Below are 27,581 nucleotides of genomic sequence, written 5' to 3' on the forward strand. Positions count from 1 at the left end.
CAGCCCTCCACATTTCTTACATTTAGCTATCTTTAATGCCCGGATTCAAAAGGGGAAACAGTTTATGCTTGCTTGTGTATGTGGCTTTTCAAATCAGTGCAAGTGGCTTTATGGACCCCTGCAAACCTGCAAACTACTCTTGGGCAGCTGTGTTCTAGATATTTCTGTCATTAGCAAGAGAAGCTGCAAGTACCTTAAATTAAAATAGATCTTTGATTTCCCAGAGATGTCCTAGTGGGAAATCTTCAATTCTTTTGTGAAACTTTACAACTTCGTCTTCCCAGTGCAGGCTGGAGCCCTGGTGAGGTTGTCATTTGAACTGGAGCTGTGTTGCAGCCTCTTTTGTTCTCTGCTCGCCTCAGATGCCGGCTCGCTGCCTGGCGTGCCAGAGCGAGCGGGATGACTTGTGGTGACAGCTGTAAAGTTGCGGATGGGAGCAGAGAGAGGAAAAAAGCCCTTGTTCAGTTAGGAGGGGTTTTATATCTCTCTGTTGCCATAACTACACAGAAGGAGAAAAACATGCTTCTTTCATGCTTGTCTAGATTCAAAATTGCCTGTTGTCATCCTTTCATAGGTTCAGCACCTTTGTGGGTTGGTTGTAGTAGCATTTTTGGATTATGAAATGATTGTGAAATTTGTATATTGCCTTCACTGTTGAAATTTTGACTTAATCACCATGTTTTCTGAGGTGTTCCTTTGTTTTCGTTTGTATTTGAAATGTTTTAGCCAAGTCTTATCAACCATCTTCATTATGTGAAAGCCATTCAGCTCTCAAATAGTCTTTACAAGCTTGCTTAATTCTTAGCCCATAAATTTTAATACTCATTAAATAAATCTTTGTCCTTTAATCTCAACAGACTTCTTAAAAGTGCGTCTTTTTTTTTTTTTTTTTTTTTTTTTTTTAAATTCTGAGTTTGGTAAGGCAGCTACTTAAGCACATCCTGATAACTTAATTCTGTATGAATAGAAACAACATTTGCAGTTAAATGGTTTCTTTCATTATCAGCTAGTTATGGCTCATATTCTCTTGCCCTACTGTACAAACCCCCTGCTCAGGGAACATGGATACTAGGAAGTGACTTTACTAGAATTTTTACAAAAATACTTAATAATAACGGAAATACCTTCCAAAAATTTTGCTTAAAAATAAAGGTTTAAAAATCAAGGTCTTACTCTATTACAGGGAAATATGAGTTAGGCAGAAATGAGACGGAAGTTTTCCAAAATATTTCCTGAACGGCTACAACACTGTTAGACTTTGAAAACTTTACAGTGCTTAAAAATGTAGGAAAAAACCCCAAACAATTATAAAGTCTTTCACATCTTCAGGACAGATAGAATCTAGAGATTTGAAATTATTATATGTAGGAAGATGTTCAAAGGAAATCTTGACACAAATTATGGCTTTTTTAACTTAAAATACCATGTTCTTAAAGCTCAGGGGGCCCAAAAAATAGCTTATTTATAATTCTTTCCAAACCTGTAGTCGTTTATGATTCTTAGTTAAATACAGCCCTGTATTGAAGTACTACAATAACTTCTATAGTCATGAATAGTCATGATTGCAGCCCTCCACACCTGGTGAAGCTACGGAGCAGGGAACCAGTTGCTAACGTGGAGTTGTTGGGTTGCAGAATACCCCAGGGAGGGCCTAGATTTGACAGAGAGCTTTTTCTTTTTCTTTTTCTTTTTCTTTTTCTTTTTTTCTTTTTTTTTTTTTTAATTTTGCGGTATTTGATTACACTTATCTGTTCTGATAGTGTAATGAATCACTAAGACTCATTGTGGGGACACAGTCCATAGCAAAAAGCAGTTCTCTATGATATGAAATGTCCAGTGGACCAAGAAATGCTGTCACAACCATTTAACCCAGTGCATCACACATGCCTGGTACTAAACCATCCATGGAGTACACAGGCCTAAATACTGAGATTTAATACTTTATTGTTTATAGATGATGTATATTATCTTCTGCAAGGGTGAGATTTCAGTGCCCAAGATTTGAGTTGGTTTTATTTGCTTTCATTAGGCATCATGTATGCAATCTGTGAATGCTAGAAAATATGTGCATTACCACTGGCCAGTAAAAAATGTATTTATTTCAAAGAATTGTGTTAATTACACTTTAATACATTTTATGAAAAACCTAAGCCCTGCCCCTGTAGAAGCTGGGCAGCACTACTTCGTTTACAGTGGGCAGAGGAGCAGCCTCGTTCTTGCTAATTAATGTATGTTAAGTGCTTTGAAGTCTTTGATTGCCAGGTGTTACCCCTTAGAGTTGTGATGTTTGGGGTTTTTCTTTTTGCTGTAATAGATGCAATTTACTCTGGGTACATCACTGATTTATTTTCAGAAACCTGTCTTTTTATATTTTCTTCTTTTGAAACACAAGTCTTTTGTTTGCTGGCTGGTGGTGCAGATGTGCCTGTGGCTGCTGCTAACATACAACTGGCACCAAAACTGGCCAGTGTTTCACCTGTGCTGCCGTGTCAGGAACCTGTTGGTGATCACACCATCAGTTTCACAGATGGGTGCTGCTTGTTCAAAGCCTTCAAAACCCAAAAACATTTAGCTAATGCCTCCCACTACATAAAGAGATCCAAAAGGTCCAAAAGCTGTCTCCTAGTTTTCTGCTACAAGCAATTAGGGTAATACTGAATCCATCCCAAACCACGTAGTAGTAAATATTTTAGCCTTCCCATAAGAGTGGATTGATATTCAGGGCTGCCTGCTGGTAAATAAAACAATCAGAACTAAATTTCCCTTTGAATCTGGGCTATTCTGCATTTCCAGTGCTCACCGATTTTTTTTCTTTTCTCTTTTCTTTCTGCCTGTCTCTTTCATTTTGTCTCCAGAGAAAATTATTGTCTGCCTGGAAATCAAGTTACAGTGCTAACTGACACAGTGGCATGTTATATGTGGAGAGGGGACCAGACTGGCAGTTTGCTGGGATCTCCTGGGCTTTGTTTGCCTTGGCCAACGTAGAACAGGCTGCAGCCAACTTTGTATTTAATCAGGGGTGAATCCTGAAAAAACCCGGATCCTGATATAGGAAGCTACATCTTTATCTCAACATCTCAGTGTGTATTTTTATGTTAGGTCCTTTGGTCTTGCTGCCTGTCCTTACATGGATCACAGTGTGTGTTGGAAAATAAAAGAGACAAAATTGTCACTGTATTCTTTTCTCATTCTTTGCATCCATATATGTAATATAAACGCAGTTCATTTTCAAACCTGGTCACATATGCTCACTGTGCATTTGTAACCCTGTTTGATTATAAATTAGCAGGCATGGATACCATTGAAGACTTTACCTCATAAATCAAAGCAGCAAAGGCATTCTAGCCCCCAGATTCCCTTTTTTATTATTTTAATGCATAACTGTGGTACCAAAATCTCTCTAAAGTTGCATTTAAAGCATTTTTTTTCTAGAGATTAAGGGTATAGTTAGTCTCTGAATATAATCAGAAAATATGTTGAAATAGTTCTGTGGCCTAATACAGGGAAATATCAACTCTGTAATGTGTGAAGGCAGCCTTGAGGTGCCTCCTAATGTCAGTTCCAGTGATGATAATAGCCTGAAAATTAGTTTCAAAACATGATATAGTGACTTCCCTGAGTTTTTAGTATATTTAGAAAGGTTCCATTTACACATGGAGTTGCAGTTGTCTTCCTCAAATGAGTAATCACCACAGCTAAATTTGTTGATCCTTTCTCATCATAAGGTGAGAAGAATTTGTCTATGTGAACAACAAAAAATTATTTAGCACAACAGGACATCTCATTGCCAACAATCCTTTGAGTAGAATTATCATATACAGCCACATACGTGTTATTCAGCAGGATTTAAAAATATTTTCCAACTCTCCAGCATCTGTTACTGTTTTCTTTAGCAGCACAGGTGTCTAACAGTGTCAACACAACAAAGATCTAGACAGGTTGGTCTGCACTACAAAGTCCTACTGCCGTGGCTGTATCAGCTTGGAGTATGACAACTTCACACCTTGCATTTCACATTGCTGTGCTGACAAAACCCAGCAGAAGATGACTCTCGTTGCCTTTTGTTCAGGGGCTGGTGTAGCTGTGCCAGTAGTGATACCTCTCCATCAGCATATGCTCCATCTTCGCCAGGGTGTGTAGCTGGGTAGCACAGGCTCGGCAGGGCGCGGCCTCACGGTGCTCCTGCAGTCAGTATTGAGCTTTTCTCAGCTCATTTTATCTGGCTTAATGGCTTAGGAAAGCAAAATATGCAGGAGGTAGCCAGAACCAGTCAAGCATTTTCACATGTGTTTGGTGCGGGATGGTGTCCTGTATGAATAGAGACTGTGAGAGGAGGACTGGGCACACCAGTATCATGCAGACAGTATTTTGCACCTCCATCCCAAGCCTTGAGCAGCCTTGGCTCTTTGCAGTACAGTACAGAGTGAGAGCGCTTCACCATTTGTCTGCCTCCCCCACCTCTCCAATAAAGGATCCTTGCATAGGCAGTCCCTGCTTTCTTACACCCCCTTCTCCTTCTGCTCTTGATAAAGAAGTTCAACTAAAATTGAGATCCAATAAGAAAAAAGAGGTGAAAGTATTTATCTGCAACCGATTAGTTCTCACCTTCTGCAAAAAGAAATGACTGTCTGGTCCCAACTAATTATTTAATCTCCCTTGGAAATCCCTGGGGAGAGACACTACATCCTACCTGTCTAAGCACACAGAACAGGTTGTGTTGTGCCTGAGATGGGCTCCGTCTCTATTCGATTGCAGAGACAGTCCAGGTAACTGAATGTATAATCTTCAGGGTCCAGGAAGGAAACTGAAGATCCCAGGGTAGTATTGGGTATTAAGAAAAAGTTCTTCACCTAGAGGGTGGTCAGGCACTGGAACAGGCTTCCCAGGGCAGTGGTCACAGCATCAAGCCTGACAGAGCTCAAGTGTTCAGACAACACTCTCAGGTACATGGTGTGATTCTTGGGGCTGTCCTGTGCAGGGCTGGGAGCTGGACTCAATGATCTTTGTGGGTCCCTTCCTGAAACATCCTCATCTGTTAATGAATCTCACCAGGCTTCACTCATTTCCCTTTCCCTCTTCCTTTCAGGCCAAAAGAGGTTAAAAGACGTATTTCTTATCCTCAGTCCCAAGTAGAAAGCTGTTCTCCAGAGGTGTGCGCTTGTCTTCACACCACATGGAATATGCTGTAGCTGATTTTTGTATTTGTCCACTGGGAAATAACTAACCCCCATCCTGAACATCATGGGAGACCCTAAGGGATGGATGATGTTCATCCTGGTCTGCCAGCTCAGGGTGTTTGGAGGAGTAGAGAACAGCATCAGCCACTGCAGTGCTGAGTGTGGCTGCTTAACTTCATCAGCCTGGCCTAATGAGGCAGCTGGATATTGAGTTGTTGCCTCTCTGCAGCTGCTTCAAGCCATGTATCAACAGCACAAGGGAACATTCAGCAGGTTCTTGGGGTACTCTCCAGGCTTGGGGGTTCTCTGTGTGTCTGTGGATGTTGTGGTGAGGAGAAGGAGAGACTTGTCAAAGTGGGAAAAATCCTGAGTTCTTGTGTGGTTCACATAGGAAGGGTTCACCATGGTAAACTCCTTCCTGTCACTCACAGCTCTAGTTTGACTCCTACATCTTCTGCCTCATGATTTAGTTTCTTGTATCTACACATGCTCTACCACTATCAAAATAAGCAAGTGTGGGCAGTGCTGGCACTTAATGGTTAAAATTATTGTTTTGCATAACTAGAGCATAACCTTGGGAATTAATCTCCATACCTATTAAGGGAAGAAGGTAATTGGATTTTCCTCCTAGTAACTTTTCTTGGCTTTCCCACATTTTCTGTCCCAATCATGAAAGCATGAGCCTGTGTGAGCAAGCATTGGTCTCTTGCACATTCTTCACAAGAATAATTAGTGATGTTTCATGAGTTACCCTTTGCAGTTTTATAAGAGGTTAGTTTTCCCAAGTAAATTTTTTAAAATGCTGTTTGCAAAAATTCTTCTTCTATAATTTATGGCTCATTATATTTTAGCTGTTGCTGCCCCCTTTTAAAGCTTTATCTATTCAGTTTTAAGTAAAGAGTTCTTTACTAAAAATGGAAAGAAACCTGAGAGCTTCCATTGTGCCAGGGGAATGTGCATTAGAGAGGGTCTTTAAGTATCCAGTCTCCACTGTGCTTAAAATACAGAATAAATAAACTTTGGGAATAAGTTCCTTGTTCGTTTTTATTTCTGATCATAAGTAATTTCAAAAAAAATACTCACTATATAATTTCTTTTCCCTTTACTTGATCTACACTATTACAGAGTTGTGCTTGATCCTGTATTGTTCCAAGGCTTGTGGGCTCTTTAGTTTAATTTGTAATTTGTCCATTAATTAAGAGGGAGAAAAAGTGGTGTGATCACTGGAGCTGGGGACCAAGAATCAAAGCTTCTGAGTTCATCCTGGCTCTGTTCCTGACCTGAGGAAAGTCACTTATACCTTCTGACCTATATTATCTCTGGGACTCTCAACATAATTACATTAAATGCCCCCAAGCAATGATACCAATGATGCTGATAATGGCAAGACAGAAAGTGCTGCCTTTCACAAGCTCCACAGAGATGTTCATGTTCAGTTGCAGGTTTCAGGTCAAGTCCCCTTTAGGTTCAGCCACTGCATAGCTCATGTAATTTTGGGGTGTCTATTGTGCAGTTCTTTATGAAGAAAGTACTCAACCAGTCTTTCACTGAGAATGACTTAGCATCAGTAGTGATGAAGGAGACAGAAAGGACTGGCTTGGTTTCTGTCATTCCAGTGTGTGTGTGCACCTGTGGCAAGAAGGGACAATCCCTTGCACTAGGGTAGAGCACTGGCTGTAATTCACTGAGGAGAAGGAACATCAGTGCTCACACTGCTGAAACCTTGCACTTTAACTGTCCTTGCACTTCATTTTTACTTGGATCTCTTAAAAAAACAAAAAGTCAAATGAGGGGGAAAAAAAAACCCAAAGAAAATAAAGTCTGCTAGAACAAAGAAACGAGAGGGATAAATAACCAGTAGGAAATTCCCAGCACATCCCTTTTTGAAGGCTTCAGGAAATTCCATTTGTTGGAGGAAATGCTGAAAATTAGGAAGAGCCCAGAAGAGGGACTAGCAGGAGACAGCTGAGGTCATTTTTCACTGCCAGGACTGCACTGTGTTGTTTCTTCTTTTACAGCTCATCGGCAGGCATTATTACCTGGTGAAAAAATTTGTTTTGCAACTCATCCTGAGTCCTCATAAATCATTAATGCCTGGCTAAGCACAGTGTGAGCATTACAAATACTCTGAGAATGAGGGCCCTTTCTGATATAACCTTGTGTCCAATACTAATGCCTGCTAGTTATTTAGTAATACAAAGGAGCCTGAGAGAGGAAGATCGATGAATCAATGCAGTCTCCTGACTTCCTTCTCCTCTCCACCTGCCTCTCCTTCTAGTTCAGATACTGAACTGCAAAAATTCAGAACTGTTCATAGTCATCTCTCTGTAGACAGCACTATAACAATTTAAGGGAACAAGGAGGGAATCACGGCCTCCAAATGTCTGTAGGAAAAAGAGGAGTTTCAGTTTCTGATTAGAACTTGTTCTCATTTCTGGGTTTTTATGAGCCAAATTGCACCACTGCTCCAGACCTGTTTTCTGGTTTGCATCCCTTAATGAATGCATGCAGCATAAAGCACATTCAAGTGTGTAAGGAGCATAGATAGAAGCTGTGCCCAGGACTGAGTGTAAATAAAGGGTGCTCAGCAAGTCCAAATAATGAGCCCATTAGCTGGGGGAGCTGTCTGGGGACTTAAGGTTCTCAAACCAGCTCTCACAGTGCTGGAGGCAGCACAGAGAGCACAACATCAACAGGTGCAGTGGCTGAGCTTTGTTTCCTGCTTTTCAGTAATCTTGGCCACAGTCAGGAGTTCAAGGATGGTCTGTACTGTCCTGCTTACCCTGAGCTCACTTCCCAACACCTCCAGCCCATTCAAGAGTATAACTAAAATCTGTTTCCTCTCCTCTCCTCTCCTCTCCTCTCCTCTCCTCTCCTCTCCTCTCCTCTCCTCTCCTCTCCTCTCCTTTCCTGTTCTAAAGCACAGGATTCATCTGTGCAGTTGTTATTCATACAGTTGTGCCCTTTGAACACCATAATAATTGATCATGAGCTCTAAAAGAGGGAGATGGAATGAGGTGAGGTGGAGATTGACCCTTTGTGTAAGCGTAATCTTAGACTTGTATGACTTAGTCATGGATGGAGCCCTTGCCCTGAAAGGCTTCTGCAAGGAAGGTTGTAAAGTCACAGATACAAGAGAAATGGAACTTCAATAGGAACTTAGGAAGAGTGCAGATGGGGGTGAAGGACAGTGGTTGGGTAAGTTTGAAAAGGGGAGAGAGTATCAGAAAGTTTAGAGGAAAGAGTAACAGTCTTTAAGACATGAAATGATAGAAAATTGGTGTGAGGAAAATGGCGTTGCTGTAAATGAAAGTGAGGAAATGGACCAAGACAGAAAAAGGAAAAGATTTGTTCATGTGTGAAAAAGGACAGAAAAATGCTTCCTCCACAAATACATGCAACTGATAAAGCACCTGGTGCTATTCCTGTGAAACCAGAGACCTCAGTCACTTTGGCCCCCAGTCAAGTAGAACACCCCTTTTTCCCAAACCATCCTCCGTCTTTAGCTGAGGCCCGAAGTGTTCATTGTGCAGTGAGACCCCAGGCATCACACCTCCAGCAAAAGCCTGAGACTTCCCTGCACAGGAGTGAACATTCAGATCCCATTTTGGGTTTTTCTCAAAATGTATCATTGTGCTTTACCTCAGCTGAATTTGTTAAAAATAGTCCCTGCTATAGCACCCACAGGACAGAGTGGTTTATTTTCCCCTATTATAGATCTGACAAAAGCCTGCTGTTATTTCTGTGCCCTCTTTAATGATCTGCTTGCTCTCTGGAGAGCACTGACCCATTTCAGCACAGAATAATTAGCCTTTCAGACACTACTGTGTTTCCATTAAATAGACATAAATGTGCAAGGTGACATTTATTTACTTAGGCCTGAAAAATACGCACCACAGATGTTGGGGCTTGGGAGAGCTTCAATTTCTTTTCATGAAACAGTTGCATATTTGCATGCTTTTGTTAAACACTAGTGCTTTGCTGAAATGATTCCTGTTGAGCTTCCTTGGGGAATCAGGAGAACCCAGGGATTATTTGGGTCTGTGTTTCACAATAAGACCCTTTGGCAGTGCTTTGGCAGCTCTTGCTCAAGCCTGACAGTAGCTTTGAGCACAGTTAGAGTTACACACCCTTGAGGTCCCTTTTGCTTCATGTAAGGACTCGATGTAAGGAACTGTTGTTGATTTACAGATCTGTCTGAAGAGAAATGTGTTCAGGGTGTTACACTGAGGAAATGAGAACCTTGACCTATTGCAAACATAAAATAAACCCTAAGTCCTTTAGTATTTAAAATCAGGTCTTCTGTCATCTTGATCACCAGCTTCTGAACTGCCAAGCTATTGCCCAGGTGAAAAGTATATTATTCATCTTGATAGCCACTTTGGTCTGCAAAGTTGGAGGGAAGTCTTAGCCTTAAAAGTCCAGGCAGCATATAAAACACATAGGTTGCTTAGTAGTTCGCATCCCCACATGGAGACGTGGCACACTCTCATTTCATACTGTTAGCACCAATAGGCTCTATAAAAGGAGGCATCATGCAAGGTAGGTGCTTTATTGCAGGATGGAAACACTTTCATAGGTTATTTTAATCATTATGATTCTTTCATGATGTGTGAAAGTTGATTGTTGCTGTAAATGAAGCCGTTGAAGGCTAAAAAATAAAAATGCTGTGATGGTAAAAATCCTTGGAGTGCGAAAAATGGGAATTGCTATAAAAGGCAGTAATTTATTCTCTGCATGAGATTCTTCTTTATCATAAGGATGCTTTTAAGCTAATTCTGAAACATATACAATTGTAGTCTATATAGCTGAGGTATATGGCAAGGTGCATTGATAATTTAGCTAATTTTTTATGCACTGTAATTTATATATTATTTTGAACTGCTATTTTATTCTGTTACCAGAGAGGCTTAACACATTTTTACTATGTTAAGGATAAGTTATTTTTGCAGGTCTTGTGGTTTTATTATTTTGACCCATATCCAATTCATATTGCATCATAATACCATTTTTACTAATATTATTCTAGTATGTTCAAAACTTATTTCCATTTGGATAGAAATTCATTAGCTCTTGATTTTGATTATAACAAATTATTTTAACTTTTCTGTGATAATGCATTCTCTGTGTTTCTGATTTGCTAATGCTGAAATATTTTATTTTCATTTTTAACCCTTCCAAATTTAGGAATTGTTTTTGCTTTTTTTTCTATGTATATATATTTCAGTTGTTTAGACCTACTGGTTCCTGCTTTTTTCTTTTTCTTTTTTTTAATATGTTACGTTTGTAACTTCTGACTGTCTGTGTTGAGCCAATCTTACCAACAAAAATATAAATTGTTTCCTGTTTCTCTACTTCTTTACAAAAAAAAAATGAAAAGTAAAAAGTAAAAATAAAAAAACTCTTAATGGGAACCCTGGCACTGTCTGTCTTCTCTGTTCTGCAGAAATGTTGAAGGAGTTGAACCAGCAACGCAGAGCGAAAGAGTTTACAGACCTGAAAATTATTGTTGAAGGCAAAGAGTTTGAAGTCCACCAAAATGTTCTAGCTTCCTGCAGCTTGTATTTCAAGGACCTGATTAAAAGGTTTGCCTTCCTTCCAGCTGTGATCTGCTCTGTTCTTTTGTAGGGCGCATTTGTGTCGCTTTTTTTTCCTCCCCTCTCTTGCAGGTTTATGAAGATTGAATCTCCTGTCACAGAGCCAGTAGCCATTCTTTCCACCTCCTCTGAATGTATTTCCAAACTGAGACTCAGATCCATTTGTTACACATCTGACTCGTACAGTGTAATTATTTCTGATGAGTAGAGGCTGGTTTTGGCCGAAGAAAGTGTTCCACCACTGAGAGATCTAAGATTTAAACTCCACTGCTAATGGTGATTCAGTCCACAACTAAAAACTGCTGCTGTCGATGTTTGCAAGGGACTCTGTCACACACAACAAAAGTCTGTGCTTCAGGCTGCAAAAAGCCATCAGCGTTCAGGTGAATGGTGCTGAGACATCATGCAAATAAAGCATTTGGAGTATTGTAATCCCTTCACCCTGAAATCTTTGTTACATGCTTTTGTGTGGCTTTTATGGGCAAAGGGATTGATATTTTTATTATTTGGGGACTTTAAAAAGAAGAAAAGACAACTGATTAATTTCTCTAGAAAAGATTGGAAATAAGATGATTTTCTGGTCAAAATGTAGCTCGGTCTGCATGTTGGACTAACAGTAGCTTTTTCATACAAACACTCCAGCTTAGGGTAGGTACAGGATGTACATTTTCTAAACGTCATGTCTCCACCTTCGCATTTTCCCCCCTGTTTCTAGCTGATTGATTCTAAACAGTGCATGATAATCTTTTTTTTTCCATTACATTGATTTTTCAATTTGTATGCTTCATATACTTGTATAGGAGTAAATTGGTACTCTTGTATTATTACTAAGTTAGAGTAGCAAGTAGGGAGAAAAAAACCATGAGGATAACTTTCATTTTTCCCTCAATCATCAGCAAATTAATGCAGCTGCTGATTTTGCCTTGCAGTATTTTCCTGAGCAGACTGAGCCTGGACTGTGCTAAAAAATGGGATTAAAGAACATTTTGCTTGCTTCAAATCCTGTATTTAAATTTTGCCAACTAACACAATAGTGACTGTATTTTATTTCAGGATGGCATATTGGCTGGTATCTCCTTTCAGTGTATTGTGTCCTTTTGCACAAAGCTGGTTCTATAATTATGGATATATATTACATTTCTATGATATAACTGTACTGACTGCCTTATCAATTATTCATAAAAAATATGTTGGCCTAGGAAGCATGTCTTTTCCCCTCTGTAAATCTAATGATAGCTAGCAGTAGCTATGCCAGATCTCTCCTGTCCTTTCTCTTCTGTCTGCTCATTATTATTTAATTGTTAAGGCTACAGTATATGCTTTTCAGGGTGATAAAGAATAGGAAATTTCCTCTACAGGAAAAGAAAAATCTTAGAACCAACTTACAGAAATAAATCACTGACTGTCCAAAGACTGTCATTTGAATTTTGCTGTGAAGACATCTGCTTGTGTGCAGAAGTCACCAGGTAGCATCTATTTCTAGAAGCACACACACTGATGAATCTTGCTGCTTTATTATTTAGTTGTCAAATGCAGATATACTTTAGGTTGAGTACTGCTCTGTTATGAACTTAGTTAAAGCAATAAAAAAAATTAAAACCCTAGATCTTGTGAAAGAAAAAGCCTAGGTTTCAGCATGTATTGGCTTTCAGCTGCCCACATAAGGCTTGAATGCATTACAAGAAAAAAATAGTGCAAGGTTTAGCCTGTTTGCTAAACTCACCACTTTTTGCCTTCTTTCACATCAGCAGCAGCAATAAATAGTCCAGAGGTCGATTTGTGTCCACCATCAGGTCTCTCCATCCCAGTCGTCTTCCATATATAACCTCAATTGCACACATGTAACCTTGATGGAGGCTAATGGAGTTGCACAGGTGTATCCAAGGCAAAAATACCTTTATTACTGATGATGATGCTTGAATAAGAAAAAATTCAGCTTGATGTCAAGTTGAGTTTGCAAAACTGTCAGGTGAGAAAAATAAATATTCACCTGTAAACTGAGCAAATGTGTCTTTGCAAAACAATAAACTCAGGGCTATGGGGTGGAATTTCTAAAGACTTGCTTTTTGTAGGATATTTGCAGTGTAAAGCCTTGTCCTTTCTCAAATCCCGTGGAAGTCAAGGGCTCAGGTTGCAAGAGGCACTCAATTTTTTGTGGGATTGTGCCCTTAATAATACAGAATCATTATAGTTCATAGAGTTAGACTGTTTATAGATACGATACATCTAGAATCCTCTATGATATTTGTTAGCAGCTCCTTTGAGACAGCGCTTAAAGCTTTATGTGATTTATATTGTACTCCTTGTGTTATTACAGAAATCAAAACAAGAAATGGCAGTTTTTCTTAAAGAACAAAAGAGATCTCTTTATATTAAATATAATAGAAAGGCCATTTCAATCACTGCAAGCCGGGGTTAAACCCTAGTGTCATTCCAACCAAAGGCACCAATGTGTCACCAGAAACATCAATAAGAAGATCTATTCATGAAGGTGCTATGTACATCTATTGAACCATGCAGAAATAGAATCTTTCAGAGTATTTACTTTGGCTTATTATTTGCCACAGGCTGGTTATTATTAACCTCATATTCTGCCATTGATTCCACTATGTGTTCAAGTTGGTATCTGATGGTAGAATAGCAAGTAGTGTCTCAAAAGAATAAAAGAGAAATGTTCAAAATCAAATAAGATCAATTATTTCCTTCTCAAAATAAAACCAAAATACAGATAAAAAACATAATAGGACAAGAGTTATTGCTCATCTTGAGGAAGGCTATTTGATGAGAATTAGTCATAGCAGAGAAGAAAATATGTTGTTTTTATTGCACTGATAAAAAGATGATAAGCAGGTTTGATTGTCCAAAACAATTCTAAAGTTATTTACTAAACAAATTTGGTAATGAGAGTGCACTTTGAAATCCCTTTAGTTTCTCAGAAAATGGCTAATCCTGTGCTGAGCATTCTGCTCCTCATCCAGAAAATTCTTCATTCCATGTGTTTTATCTTTCAAATATATGATCCCTTTTGAGCTTGGGTAGTCCAGTCCTGAGCCTGAGCTCAGCACCGTACCAAGCACCTGTTTTGGAAACAAGTTATCCCCATCAGAAGCTGCACAGCACTCAAGCCTAAGCCAGGACTTGGTGTTCATCTCCCTTCCAACAGCAACTGACCACGGAAAAAAATCTCAGCCCTTTTCAGTGCAAAATCATCTGTAAGGGATTGGGTGTATTAGGAACGGCAGGTGTGAAATGTTCCTCATACCTGTTCCACGTGGCTGTGTCCATGAAGGGAGGAGGGTAAGGTTCAGCAGAAGGGTGGGGATCCATACAGGACTGCTGCAGTGTAGGGCTTCAGGAGAACATGGATGATAACAGCAGCTGAACTGGGGCTCTGTTCCCCTAATGGCCACCTTGTATGTTTTGAGTGCACTGCCAACCACATTGACTTCAGCCTGCTCAACTTGGCTACTTATGGAATCAGCCATTTCAAAACAAGGGCTTAATTTATGGTACAAACAATGAAGATAAGAACCTTGAAGGCTTCTTGAAGGATCTTTTTCTCCTAATTCAGGTTCCTATGTGTAGGCAGGTCCCCATGACCAATGAGAGGTGCTTATCTCTCGCATTAGGTAACCAACATTTAGGTCCAAGGTTGGCATCTAAGACGGGCTAGGTCTAACCTCACCTTCTCAACTGTTGCTACAGTCTGCAGAGAGGGAGACAGACCTGTCAAAGAGGCAACTCCTGTCCCCACAAAATAGGTGTCTAAGAGATAAGGTGAAGGAGGAGCCATCCCCCTATACTATAAAAGAGAGGGTGATTTGCATAGACAGTGAACTTATGATGGGTGTTCCATTCCTTCCCTTAGGAGTCCAGCCTAAGCTGGCTGTCTAGACTTCTCTGCAGTTGGGAGGAAAGACAGGAGTTGTCTGCAGGACGATACATCCCACCTTACGATAAATAGCATGAATTGCCTTCTGGAAGTGCTCATTTTTCATGACCCAGAGAAAAAGACCAACCTGAATCATAGTTGACTAAAAGGACATGAATGATTTCTTATGGAAACTAGTGTTTTTCTTAATGGCACATACTTATGCTTATATGTGTACACAGAAAAAAAAGAGACAGATCCAGATCCATCAAAAAACCCATCTCCAAAATGTGCCTCTTGCAGAGCACAGATTTTCTGATTTAAAACATTCTTGGTTTTTGGGGAGGAAAGAAATGAGCTCTGGTTTTGTATCTGCCCTAGAAGAAATGGTGGAAGGCAGGTGGGTGTGGGTGTGTATGTTCTGGGAGGAAGGAACGAATGGAAAATCTCATGAAGAGCCATCTTTTTTATTCCCAGCTGTATTTGGGATAGACAAATGCAGCTGCTGAATAAATGGAATTTCTGATATTTCCGTAACAAAGAAATGTTTCACCAGAACATTTTAATTTGCTGCTTTCTTCTTCTTAACCCAGAGTACTGGAATCTCTACTAAATATGACATTATTAAAAGGAAGCACTTGACATAAAAGTCTCTTCTTGGCCAAAATGCTTGCTTTTATAAGCAAGCTTTTACAAGTAGACTTCTCTCTGGTCATTTACTAAAGATACACAGATCTTGTCCTCCAGCTTTTATCTTTTCAAGATTAGATTTTAATGATGCTTTCTAATCTTTTAAGTCATCTTGGGTGCCTGATTCCACTGGCACAGAGCAGTAAGTCACATGTACAAAGAGATTCTGTCACAAGAAGTAGTATTTTGGATGCATTGTAATCTGGCCGTGCTATGTTCATCCTTCTTTTCCTGCAAAGCAGAGCAAGTGACTTCATGGCCAAATTGCTTTTCCACCATACCTTGCCTTTTTTTCAAGTCTTCAGAGTTTTTGTTTGTTTTGTTGGTTTTTTTTTCTAGAGTGGGGCTGTATATACACTCTGAGGGCTTGAAGGCAGGGCAGGACAAGTAAAGCATTTAGGGTGAGAAGACCAAATTCCTCTTGCTTTACACCTACGCAGAAGACGAGGATGTCATTCTGCGTTTTACACCATTGTGTGGAAAGGGAGCATTTGGATGCACAACAGAGAAACCTGCCACTATCCATCTGAAACAGCCTGACAAAACTGCAAAAGCATTTAGGTGTCTGGAAAACAGACTGTCTGGTTTGTGTTTACGTTCTTAAAAACCCAAAATGAGAAATAGCAGATGAAAGAAAACTCCACTCTTGGTGACCCCTTCATGTTTTCTTGCTTATTAAGAATCCTGCTTTTAACTCTGCGAGAGGAGCAGGCAGCATTTCCACATCTGCACACTTCAGCTCCATTGTAGAACAGAAAGAATGTGGAAACAAACTATAATGTGTAGTTGAAAACAGAGAAACAGGGAGTTAAAGATACGATGTTTGTTTCAGTGCCAGGAGAGCTGCATTGTGCCTAGAGAGAGAGCACCAGGAGTTTCTGTGAAACCATTTAAACCATGAGAACAGGAGGTCGCCTGGGAGTGTAAAATATCCTTCACCCTTTACTGCCAGGGGACAGGTGTAAATTGTGCTGTGGACAAGGTTTCTCTCTTAAACGAGGCAGTGAAAATTGCTGTGTGTTGGGCACCAGATCTTGGCATAGGACACAGCTCCCTGCTCTGGGTGGCCCATTTCCGTGAGCGCTACGCTCGCTCTGCCTGCCCAGGCAGCCGTCCGCCCGCCCCTCAGAGCTCCCTGCTGGGCTTCAAATTTCGCAGCTGCCAGACCTTGGAAAACATGTTTTCATCAAGCAAAAATGTATGGTCTTCTACATAAATGAATGGCAGCTTACAAATATTCAGTGGTGTTCTGCACTGCCACAAAACCCACTGCAGGTGTCACAGCCTGGCTGTTTCCAGCCCTGAAGCGTGGCTCTGGATTAGGAGGGTGAGTGGCTTGGGCTGGATGCTGCTCTGAAAGGAGGGGCAGAGCAATGTGCCCTACTCTGAAGAGAAACCCTGGCAAGGAGGACAGAAAAGCTCCTTCTCAAGCCTCAAGGTGCAGCACAGAAATTAAACTGCTGCTGTGTAATGGCAGCAGTTCACAGAGGCACCAAGCAGATCCCTGAACCTCTCACTCTTCTCTCTCATTGACAGCATCTCTCTGTTTACTGTAGCTGGGGCTTCTTGCTCCTGTAATTTCTAGACTCAACCACAAATTCTGCAAATCTTACCCAAGGAATGACAGACTAATCACCTCTCTTGCTCCAGCTGTACCCATCCACAAGCCACGCAGCTGTCATGCAACATCTCATGAAATGCTGGTGCAGGTGACCTATCTGTACTTACTTACATCTCACATCCCTGCCTAGGCTTAACTCTGTTAAATTTAGGGATGAAAGGGAACAGTTACCTAACAAGGTGCAGTTCGAGATAAATGAATCAAAAACAACAGATAAAAAAAACTTCCATGGCATAGAAACAGGAGCCATGTTCTTGAAAACTGTCTTTTTTGGGCCAATTCCAAAAGCCAGTCTTGCTCTAAAACAAGGGTAATCAAATCTCCAACTCCAACTTGCTTGTAGATAGCTCCAGGGATCAATAGTTCACTCCTTTCATTTATATCATCAAGGATTAGCCATTGCTGGATTGGGATAATGAATTTGAATTAATATGACCAGGTTATGATCATATCTGACCGCAGTGCCTCTTTTTGCTTGCACAGTGCTGAGCTTTGGTGTCTGAAATACTCAGAACAGTTCTCTGCAGTGTGGGTGGGCAGGGACTGATGGGGTGAGAAGAGCCACGTGCCCTTTCCTGCCTATACTGTGGCCATAGGTGATGTGCTGTTGTGCCTTTCACTGATGTCTCTGAATCTAAAAATACTGTAGAAAAGCACTAGCAACACCCTGTAGCTGCAGGAGAAAGAACCAGTGCCTGACAGAATTCATTCTAATTACTGAAATGCTGATTGGGATCTTCGGGCACTGCCATAATCATAGTAGTAATAATAAATAATAATCGTGGTTATCATTATTTTATTATTGTTTTCCCTCTAGACATTGCAATGATGAGAAAGAGTCTTGGATAGACTACCTAGATAATTACTTGTATAAATTTCACCACATTCCTAAGAAATAGATTTATTAGCTGCATGCCAGCTCTGTGCTAAGCTGGTTTTTGATAGTGTAATAAATATCATTAAAAGAAATCAGATAGGAGTTGGGTAAGGGTTTGGGCTTTAAGTTTGATGAGAATAAATTTTTTATTCTGTCAACTTACTTTTAATCTTCCTTCCTATATAATCCCCTAGAACCTGCTTGCATTTTTTATTTACCTTTAACAAATAGTAGCTCTCACCCAGGTTGTTTTGCCACTGAATTAGGCTGCCAGAGATACTTGGAACAAGTTAGATCCCACACTATTAATAAGTTGGCCCAGTTTTTTTGCTTCTCCACTAGTACCTTGCGAGATGCAGTTTATTCTCAGTCCCTAGCAAAAGTCTAGGTCATGAAACACTGTTCTTCCAAGGGCACTTGCTATTCACTTCTTCATTCACTTGCCAGTTGTTTAAGCCAGCATCTTCAAACTCGTCATCTTCTTTCTTAAATCTCAGCAGGGAGCCAGATTTGCGCCTCCGACTGTGATCTCCGACACTGTAGCGTTACAGGCTGCCGCTGATCCCGCCTTTAGAAATGGTCCTGGCTGAGCATTTAGATTGTGTTCCATCAGTGAATGGCATTAAGGGTATATAGGAAACGTGGCTCTTTTGTTTGCTTTATTTTATTCTGGCCATGTTGTCCATGAACAAAAGCATTTGCTCTTAATCCCATTGCTCGTCTTGGTTTGTAATGATCATTTCTGTGATGGTGAATTAGCAGGAGCTGCTGGTGCGTGCCCGAGCACACAGCCATTAATTTTCCTGATTTTCTTCTGATAGAGCAGGTGCAAACCAGCATCATTTGACTCTAATAAGTTACACTAGTCTTGCCAGATTTTGTTTGCCTGGAACAAGGAACATTATTTGTATCAACATCCTGATAAAAAGTGAGCAAATGGATTTGTTGGTCAGGTAAATTTTCCTGATGAATTTGCAAGCCTGTGTTTAAACAATGTAATTTATTTAATCTTGTGATTTTACTAGTTCTTTATTGTAATCATACAACAGCACCAATAGAGTACATGTTTTCTTCTCTCATGAGACAGATGGATAGTGACTGAGGCTCAAAGATAATGTTTATCTGCAAGATAGAATAACGAAGGCAGAGATTTGCAAGTTAATACATTTTGAGCTGATAAAACAATTCCAAAGGAGAAGCGATGCTGGGTAGTAATTTTTTTTTTTTTTTAAATCCTGTTTAATAAAACATTCAGTGCCTTATGACATACGTATTGCAATGATGTTGCTCTACAAATGTCCCTTCCTGTCATCATTTACATGATTGATTACCTTGAAGCTGCATAAACTTGTATAACTCAGTAAATAACCTATTACCTCAGTATGCACGTGTTTCTTGGTGCGTGTCATGGAAATATGTGTTGTATGTTTGGGCATCTATGCTTTTATATCTCATGAACATGTAATTACGATAAATCAAGATATTCAGTACGAAATACGACTTTTCATGTAGAATGCTGTGTCTGATCTGTACGTAGCTGAAGGTTGGCTATAATTTATCAAAGTTTCTTTTTTGCTTCTCCCAAGATGCATAGACATATGGGTTTTGAACCATTAATGACTCTGAAGACCATAAAAAATCAAATAGTGGACAGTTAAGATGCAGCATCATTGCACTCTCTTCTTTGCCTGGAGTTTCAGTGCTTTAAGGATTAAAGTATAAAGTTCCACAATAAACAAGATGTTCAGTCTAAATTGTGTCGACTTGAACAGCAGTTTCTAATGAGCACACAGCTAACAGACTCTTAAGCCTCATGAGAAGCTGTCTACCCCAGTCTGGAGTCCTTTCTTTGGTAATCAAAATAATTTGACAGAGATAAAAAGAAGTAGCTTTTCTTCAGTTAAGTGCTTCATCTTACATGAAAATCTTGGATTTCCTGTTTTCTGGAGTCCTAAATACTGTCCAGGGAACAAAGCAATTTAATTTGATTTTTTTTATTATCCTGTCTATCTTGGTAGAAAATATATTGCTCTCTTATTATGGGAACACAATTACTGTAGGGTAAACATTTATATTCCTAATTATGAAAACAAGCCAGCAAGATCAGGATGTTGAGCTGATAGAGCAAATCCTGGGAGGGTGTTGTGGTGGAGAGGCTAGAAGGCATCTGGGTGACAGGACAGGCCATTGCTTTGGTCCATGCAGGGAGGGACCAGCCCCAAAACAGGGGCTTCAGTTTCCTCAGTCCAGGGTGGAGCTGGAGATCCTGCCTGCTGCTAGCAATCCTGCAGCCTCCCATCAGCTCAAACGTGTGCTATTAGTGGATGAGATTCAGATCCCTGAGTTGTGTGAGACCCTGAGCCATAAATAGTCAAAGACAACAATTTTTTTTTATTACACTACCAAAATGAGCGTGTTTTCCTGTTTCTTAAAGATAGATTCTGAGTGAAATATGAAGAAAATTGAGGTCATATTATGGAGCTAGCTCTTTGCTGCTGTCTTCTGCTGGGAGAAGCAGGTAGTGGCAGTAGGCTCACAGAGGGACCTTGGAGAGGCAAAAGGAAAAAGATGTACTCCAAGTCCCACTTGCCCAGGGAAATATCACAAATAACAATTCTTAATGTGTCTTTATTTTAAAAGATAATCATTTGTTTCAGTGCCCTTTTGGAGCACAAAGCTTAAATATACGTCATACCTCTGAGTCTACGGCACAGTGAGTCATATGGCATCGAATGTAAATGGGTGTCACAAACTGTGTCAGTCCTCCTGTTCCCAACCAGGCAGCCTGGGTGGAAGCTGAACCAACTGTTCCTAGGCAGTAATGTACATTTACATAAAATGTTTCACATTTTTCATGTTTATTCCGTGCAGATGGCTCCATTTTGAACATCCAGAATTTGTTTTGACTTTGCGACTGTAGCTTGTAAACAGAGCATTGGCTGGCATCTGCACCGGGTATAGGTAGCTTTTCGTATTTGATCTAAAATTGAGTGAAGCTGTAGCCAAACCATTAGTCAGTCAAAATAATGTTGCAAGCCAGTTAAAGGCAGCATATCCAAACCATGAGGGAAGGCTGAATGAGAGGCGGTAGCGCTGTCCATAAATTGACAAATTGATGCGCTCGCGGTGTTTCACTTACACAGCTACTTTAGCCAGACTCTAAATGTGGCTTTGCAAATCAAGGCATCTCACTATTAAATGTTTGAACAGAATCACACAGACGTTCTGTTATGGGAATGTGTTGATACAAATAATGCAGGAAAAACACATAGATACACATCTATTTATAACTCAAGATGCAGAAAACTTCAGTTGCATCACTATTAAGCATGAAAGCACTATGGCTGATTCTTGTCTATGTGTATTACATGTTTGGAAATGATTTTCAAGGACAAATGAATACCAAAAAATGTAAATTCCTCTACTTTTTCTTTTGTCAGTTCCACTACTAGATCTTGCAGATGAGGTATTAGGGTTATTTTTCTTGCTATCAAGTATTTAAACATTTTTTCTCTTTCCTATATATTAGCTAACAGAAAGGGACACTGATTCTGATTTGTTATTTGAGAGTGTAATCAAGCCATCTTTTGCTTTAAAGGGTTCCCTGTGCCTTTGTCTTCTCCAGTTGAAGCAATTAAATTGAAGGATAAGTAGCCAGACTGTTCAAAGGCATTGGCTTGATTTCGTTAGACTTAATTATTCCAGACAATGCAGAATATTTTTCAGTAACTCCCCCCTTACCCATTCAGAGTATATCTGTGCTTCCTGCTTATCTGCAGGTTCAGTTCTGCTTGTACATTGCTCAGGTCTATCACCTTGCTGAGAAATACATGATTTGTAAATCTGAAAGAATTCCCCAACAGCTACCATAAAATTAAGCTGTTAAAGAGCTCTTGGAGCTTGTTTAAATGTAGACCTAAACAAATCTCTTTGCTGTTTAGCTCAAGATAAATCTTTTTAAAAGTCCTGTTCTAAATCACTTCCCAATTTTAATGAGTTTATATATCAGCCTTTGCCAGATTTTTACTGTAGCTTTTCTCCAAGATTATAGCCATGATAAAGTAAGGACTAAAATTGTTTATTATATATTACTCTTCAGAAGCAAAACTTTTTCCCCCAGAGGCTATTGGGAGAGCTATTGATTTTCTGCCACAATGTGAAATGTGTGACCTTTATAATATGAGCAATGATTACAAGGCCAATAAAATGACATCATTCTGTTTAAACTTTAGAGTTCGCCAGGCGAATAGCAGAATGTGCCACATTTAATGATGTCCATGGATGATAAGAGTGCATTGGCTGGCTTCAGGTGAGACTGAAACATGAAGGAGGCAGGTTCTCAATCCCCAAAACACCTGATGTTTGTGCCAGGAGTTGGGGAACAGGAGTGTATGTACCAGGTAGAACTGTGACTTTTCCCAGCCCTTAAGGCAGGAAGTCGGGGCTTTTCTGGTAACAGACTTCTCTAAATGTTTGCATTTACTGATGTCACCAACAAAACTCCTCCTGTTGAGACACAGGATGAGCTATTTGGGGAACAACTCTATATATTGCTACAGATTTTCCCAAATCCACTGCATATGCATTTACAAGACTAAATTCTATTCTTGTAATACAGCTTTAGCCACTTCCTTGCAGTTCCTCTAGAGGAGCTGAGAGAAGACTCTGTCCCAAATAGATGAATTATGCACATCATTATGCACAGGGCATATGATATTCTAATATGTGTGAAAACAAGGAACACAGAAACCTTTAGTCAGGCTTTGAGGGGGATGCTACAACCAAATTCACTGAAATAATTTCATAAAGAAGTCTATGGAATTTCCCTTTTCAGTCACATCAGTCTGTTTCCCCACATTATGGTCTTCTCTTCCTTCAAATGCTTATTTTTGATCCATTAGGACCTGCTTCAGCCAATTCCCTGCCCATTCTCCAGCCTATACCAAGCCAGATCCCTGGTGTGGAAGCCAGGGTAGCTGTGATCTCCCTGTGCAGGCTGTATCCAGGCTGTACTCAGTATTTGATCCAGCCAAACGTGGAGCCAAAGGGCTCGCTGCGTAGAAAGCACAAGCAAAACAGCACAACACATTCAAGGCATTGCAGAGGCAGGAATAGGGATAATTTTCTTTCCCATTTCTGGCTCATTGTGTAATATCAATAATCTCTGTAGCTTTGTATTATACTTGCCGTAAGTGGCTCTAGTGATTGATTAAACACCTTAGCTTTTCTTTGGCATTTAATCAATTGCAGCAGCAGTTTATTGCTCGGTGTATTACAAAGTAAAAGAGATTATTACTTAATTATTGTGAAAAATAGCAGCTTGCAGTTGTTGCTAGCATGGGTACATGTCTGCGCTGACACTGGTGTCACATCATCCTTTTCTTTGTGCCTCCTGGTCTCCGCGCTGGGTGCGATTGTGTGATTCCCAGCGGATCACACGCAGTCCTTCCCGCAGCCAGTGCCAACACAGTGCAATTAGTGGCGTTAAATAAATAATTGCTTGTGGTAGGGCTTCCCACAGTGCAAAGAGCTCGACTCTGTCGCTTGCTGAGTACCTCCTGAGTACGCCTGAAATTTTAGGTGGTGTGTTTATTACCCAGCCCATGTGAAAATGAGCTTACTGTCAGGTACAAACCACTTCTGGGAGCAGTTCAGCAAGAATTGCATCAGTGCCAACAGGTATTTTGACAGCCCAGAGTGCAGCACCAGATGTATGTACAACTGGAGATAAACCAGATACGGGGCATATTATTGGGGTGGGAGTGTGAGAAAGGAAAAAACCCAACATTTTGTCACATCCTCTTGAGGATCTAGGAAATGGCAACTCTTCTGTTTTGCCACCGGAGATTTTCTGCCTCGGATGCAGAATTGAATCCACGTGCAAGAGTTCAGAAAGAATACTGTGGTGTGATAAAGCATAAGGATTCAGGGTAGCATACACCTCTGTGCTTGTAGGTGTACAACAAGTGTCATGATCAGTATGTGTTCTTAGCATCTGCATGTGGGATAGGGTCTAACACACCTGTGTTGCTATGCAAAGGGACAGTTCAGTATTCAGAATTTTAAAAATGGGGTTTAATTCCTTGGTTTGCTCCTGACTCTGTGATCATAGGCAAATGATTTTGTCTCCTTGTGCCTCAGTTTCCTCCTGTGAATGGGAATAACCATTGTTCACTACCTTAGAGAAGACTGTGAAATTAGGGACTGCTAGCTGATCCTCCATTGAAGATGAAACCTCTTTAAAGCCTTGATCCTGCAGAGATTCGTATGAATTAAAGCTGTGCCCTTGACTTGACCAGGGCTGGTCAATGGAAGACCAGTGACAAAGCATCCACTGCAAATTTTAAGCATTTTCCCAAATAACTTCAGATGTTGTTGGGGCATGTGGTTGGGGTGTTGTGTGGGAAGAAAACTGAACCTCGTATGTTGTTTATTTTTCTTCTGTGATGGTAGTAGAGGTCTGACCATCGCCTTTGTAGGCAGCTGTGTGAACCCAAGAGGTTGGTAGTGCTCATGGTAGCTTTCACTCACGCTTCAAGCTGGTGTTGCCTGTGAATAGTGATGCTTTGGCCAGTCCTTATCTGTCACGCTGCATTGTGTGCCAGTTTTGTGTCACTCGTGCGATGGCTTTTGCAAGTACTCGAGCAGAATTGGAGCGAGCAGACGTTGACTGTCCAGTGGCAGACACAAAGCTCATGTTTCTTTGAGAAGGTGCTGGATGGTCCTAACCATTAAAAGAGTTTATTTTCTTACTCCAACAGATTTCCCCTCCCCTCCTTGATGTTACCAAATTTATCATCACTTTTGTCTTTCAGGTGTAACCTGTGTTTAGTGTTGCAGACACATCAGCCATGCATTAAGAACTGGGCCCTTACTTTAATTCAGTATTACTTTCTTTTTGTCCAATAATTTCACAAGCACTAATGCACACTTCAAATGCAGGAGATACTTTGATCCCCAAATTGTTCAGCACTTCATGCAGGAAAAACCGTAGGCCACAGTCATGAAACTCCTAGAGGATGGCTGCTGGCTTCCTGTGGCAGAGCTGGTTGTTGTTTTCCCCCCTCTCCCTTCTTTGCTCTAACCATTTTGTCTGTCTAGCTTGTCTTGTATTCAGTTTTCAAAGCAATTGCCATGAAGGGCTTCCTTTTTTTAGTGCCTAAAAGGGAACAATAGATTTTTAGAATAAGCATATATTATATTATATATGGCCATCTGTATACCACAGATATCGAATTGATCATATCTATAATTTAATATAACATACTGAGAAGTTCAGGCTAAATAGGAATTTGTATTTTTTTTTTTACTATTTTTTAATGAAAAGGTCTTTAAATGTATCCTTAAGTGCACATGACATCTAAAATTATTCCAGTGCTGGATTCTTGAAAAAGTGGATGACCTTTTCTCTTGAAATTGGAGAGTGGTTTTTCCTTCACGGTTATATTATTCACAGAATATGACATGTTAACCAAGATGTTAAAATGTATTGTTTCCCTTTGAAAGCTAAGCCCATTCCTCATTTTCATTAATGTTGGATCACTCATTTTCCTTTTTCTTTTTTTTCCTTTCTTTTCCTTTCCTTTTCTTTTGCAACTGTTTTTGCATGAAAATGCAAAGTAGCAATAAACAGATTTTTTGTAAGACTTGCTTTAAGACTCTTCTCTTTCAGATCCAGTTAAAGTTTTTAAGTTCAGTTATTTTAAATTCATATTCTTCAGTTCCGTAAACAAAAATAATGGAGAAATGTAATGAGGTGCAAAGCGATTTTCTAGCCCTCACTAATCAATAAAAGCCAAAAAAATGGGGATGGTGTAATGTCCATAATTTAATTGTCTGCTGTTACCAGGTCACCACGAGACAGCAGCAGAAGCGGGGAGAAGCTGGAATTGGCCATGTCCAACCTCACTGCGGATGTCCTGGAGTTACTCCTGGAGTTTGTTTATACAGGTTCTTTGATAATAGATTCAGCCAATGCAAAAACCCTACTGGAAGCTGCCAGCAAGTTCCAGTTTCATACTTTCTGTAAAGTCTGCGTTTCATTTCTAGGTAAGAATCACTGCATCTAGTGAGGCTTTAAGATCTTGTGTTAATGTTTGTAAACCTTTGAACAATTCTTAAAAGACAAGGAAGAAACCCAAGATGAAACAGAGTAAAATAAAGTAAAGCATCATTAATTTGATTTGTGATTTGATTTTCAAATGCTGACGTGATGGCCAGTGGAAAATGGTCTAGAGAAGTGTAGCCTGTTGCTTGAGTGGCAACAGCTTTCGTATCTTGGATAACCTGTTTTGTTGAATCTTGTTCTGTACTTGCAATCTTGGTGACATTTTGTTCCCCAGAGGATATACCTGCATAGATACCAGGCTGTAACACACAGGTTGCTTATAACTGTGACAGCATATTTGGGGTTCTACACCAGGCCAGCTTGGTCATACACCAAAAAGAGTTTGGAGGTGGGCTCCAATGGATGAAGAACTCCTGCAAATCTGCAAAAAAATGAAGGACTGCATTGCAATATCTGCAATTTTCTTGCATTTGTGAGAAAGTCCTTTACATGTCCAGTGTTCCAGGTTCAATGTTCATGGGGTTTGTTACTGCATACAGAGCTATGCCCTGATGTCATCCCAAAGGTGGGTGGAAGGAAAGGTTGCTGTGCCCACCCCTGGTAACTGGCATGCCCTGTGTGCATGGGGAGCATTTGTCTCAGTGAGGGTCTACAGAGCAACATCTTCATCAGTGCCTCGGTCCATCCTCTCGTGGCTATGAGAACTTCATTCTTCTTGCCAGAAGCACCGTATCATCCTGCTCCTTTCACTTTCCCTCTGCTTTCCAGCAGGGAGTATTTCAAAACAGTCCAAGATTTCCAGCTCAGCTAAGCTTTACTGGCCTGAACTGGAACCAGACAGACCAGGCACAGCAGAAGAGGAGCCAGAACTGGAGCTCAGCTGAAACACACTGGTTCAAATTCCTGTCTGTACCACAAGCCACTCCTTCACTGTCATAGCTGTAATATCAGTTTATGAGACAGTAATAATTTTAGAATTATTAACACAAATTTATTTAAAAAAAAAAAACTGATCTTGATATTATATGAGTTACTTCCCAGGTATAAGTACCAGATAACCTTTTTTTGACATCTGATTTCTGCTTGGGCTTCCTCAACTCCCAGCTTGGTGAGGGAGACATCATTTCCTCTGAAGCCCAGATGAGCTGTTCTTCCTGGGAAGTTCTCATTTAAAATTGACATCTACTATTACAGAACGTGGAAGATGAGAGTTTACAAAATGTTGCACTCAAAAAACAAGAACAACAAAAAACCCTCAAATGAGTCCAGTTTACTGCTGTGTTAATTTTCAGTGCTAAGCCAGCCTGCTGGCAAGATGAGTGGTGTGACTAGGCTGGTACAATGCAGGCATCAGTAAAGAATCTCTGGCATTGTATTCTTTCCAACTTTTTATATGCCCCTTATTTCAAAGTCTGTTCTCAAATGGGTGGGTACTGGTGATGTGAAATTTATGCTTTGCAATCCTACCATGTAAACTGTGCGATTTGAATGAGGCTTTGGCTCTGGCATTGCTTGCTCCCAGCTTCCCTTCACTACCTTTTTACAGTGATTAGAACTTGCAGCCTCTCCAGAAACACAGGATGTGTTTAAGTTGTGCTATCACTGAAGATTCAGCCACAAAACCAAAATACACTTATTTCATTGTATCAGTGTGAGAGTTCTCTTTTCTGATAGTTAATA

At 40.2% G+C, this 27,581-nt stretch overlaps 1 protein-coding gene across 4 annotated transcripts in view; it reads left to right on the forward strand.

Moving 5' to 3' along the window:
• The window catches only part of KLHL29 (kelch like family member 29), a 392,793-nt gene that overhangs the window by 311,005 nt on the left and 54,207 nt on the right, over window positions 1-27,581 (forward strand). For all 4 annotated transcript variants that reach the window (XM_039569128.1, XM_039569131.1, XM_039569130.1 and 1 more), the window contains 2 exons: window positions 10,624-10,762; window positions 25,683-25,882. In XM_039569128.1, the coding sequence (XP_039425062.1) occupies window positions 10,624-10,762; window positions 25,683-25,882 (339 nt within the window). The remainder of the gene's footprint in view (window positions 1-10,623; window positions 10,763-25,682; window positions 25,883-27,581) is intronic.

Source organism: Corvus cornix, chromosome 3, assembly GCF_000738735.6.
Source record: "Corvus cornix cornix isolate S_Up_H32 chromosome 3, ASM73873v5, whole genome shotgun sequence".
Classification (NCBI taxonomy): Eukaryota; Metazoa; Chordata; class Aves; order Passeriformes; family Corvidae; genus Corvus; species Corvus cornix.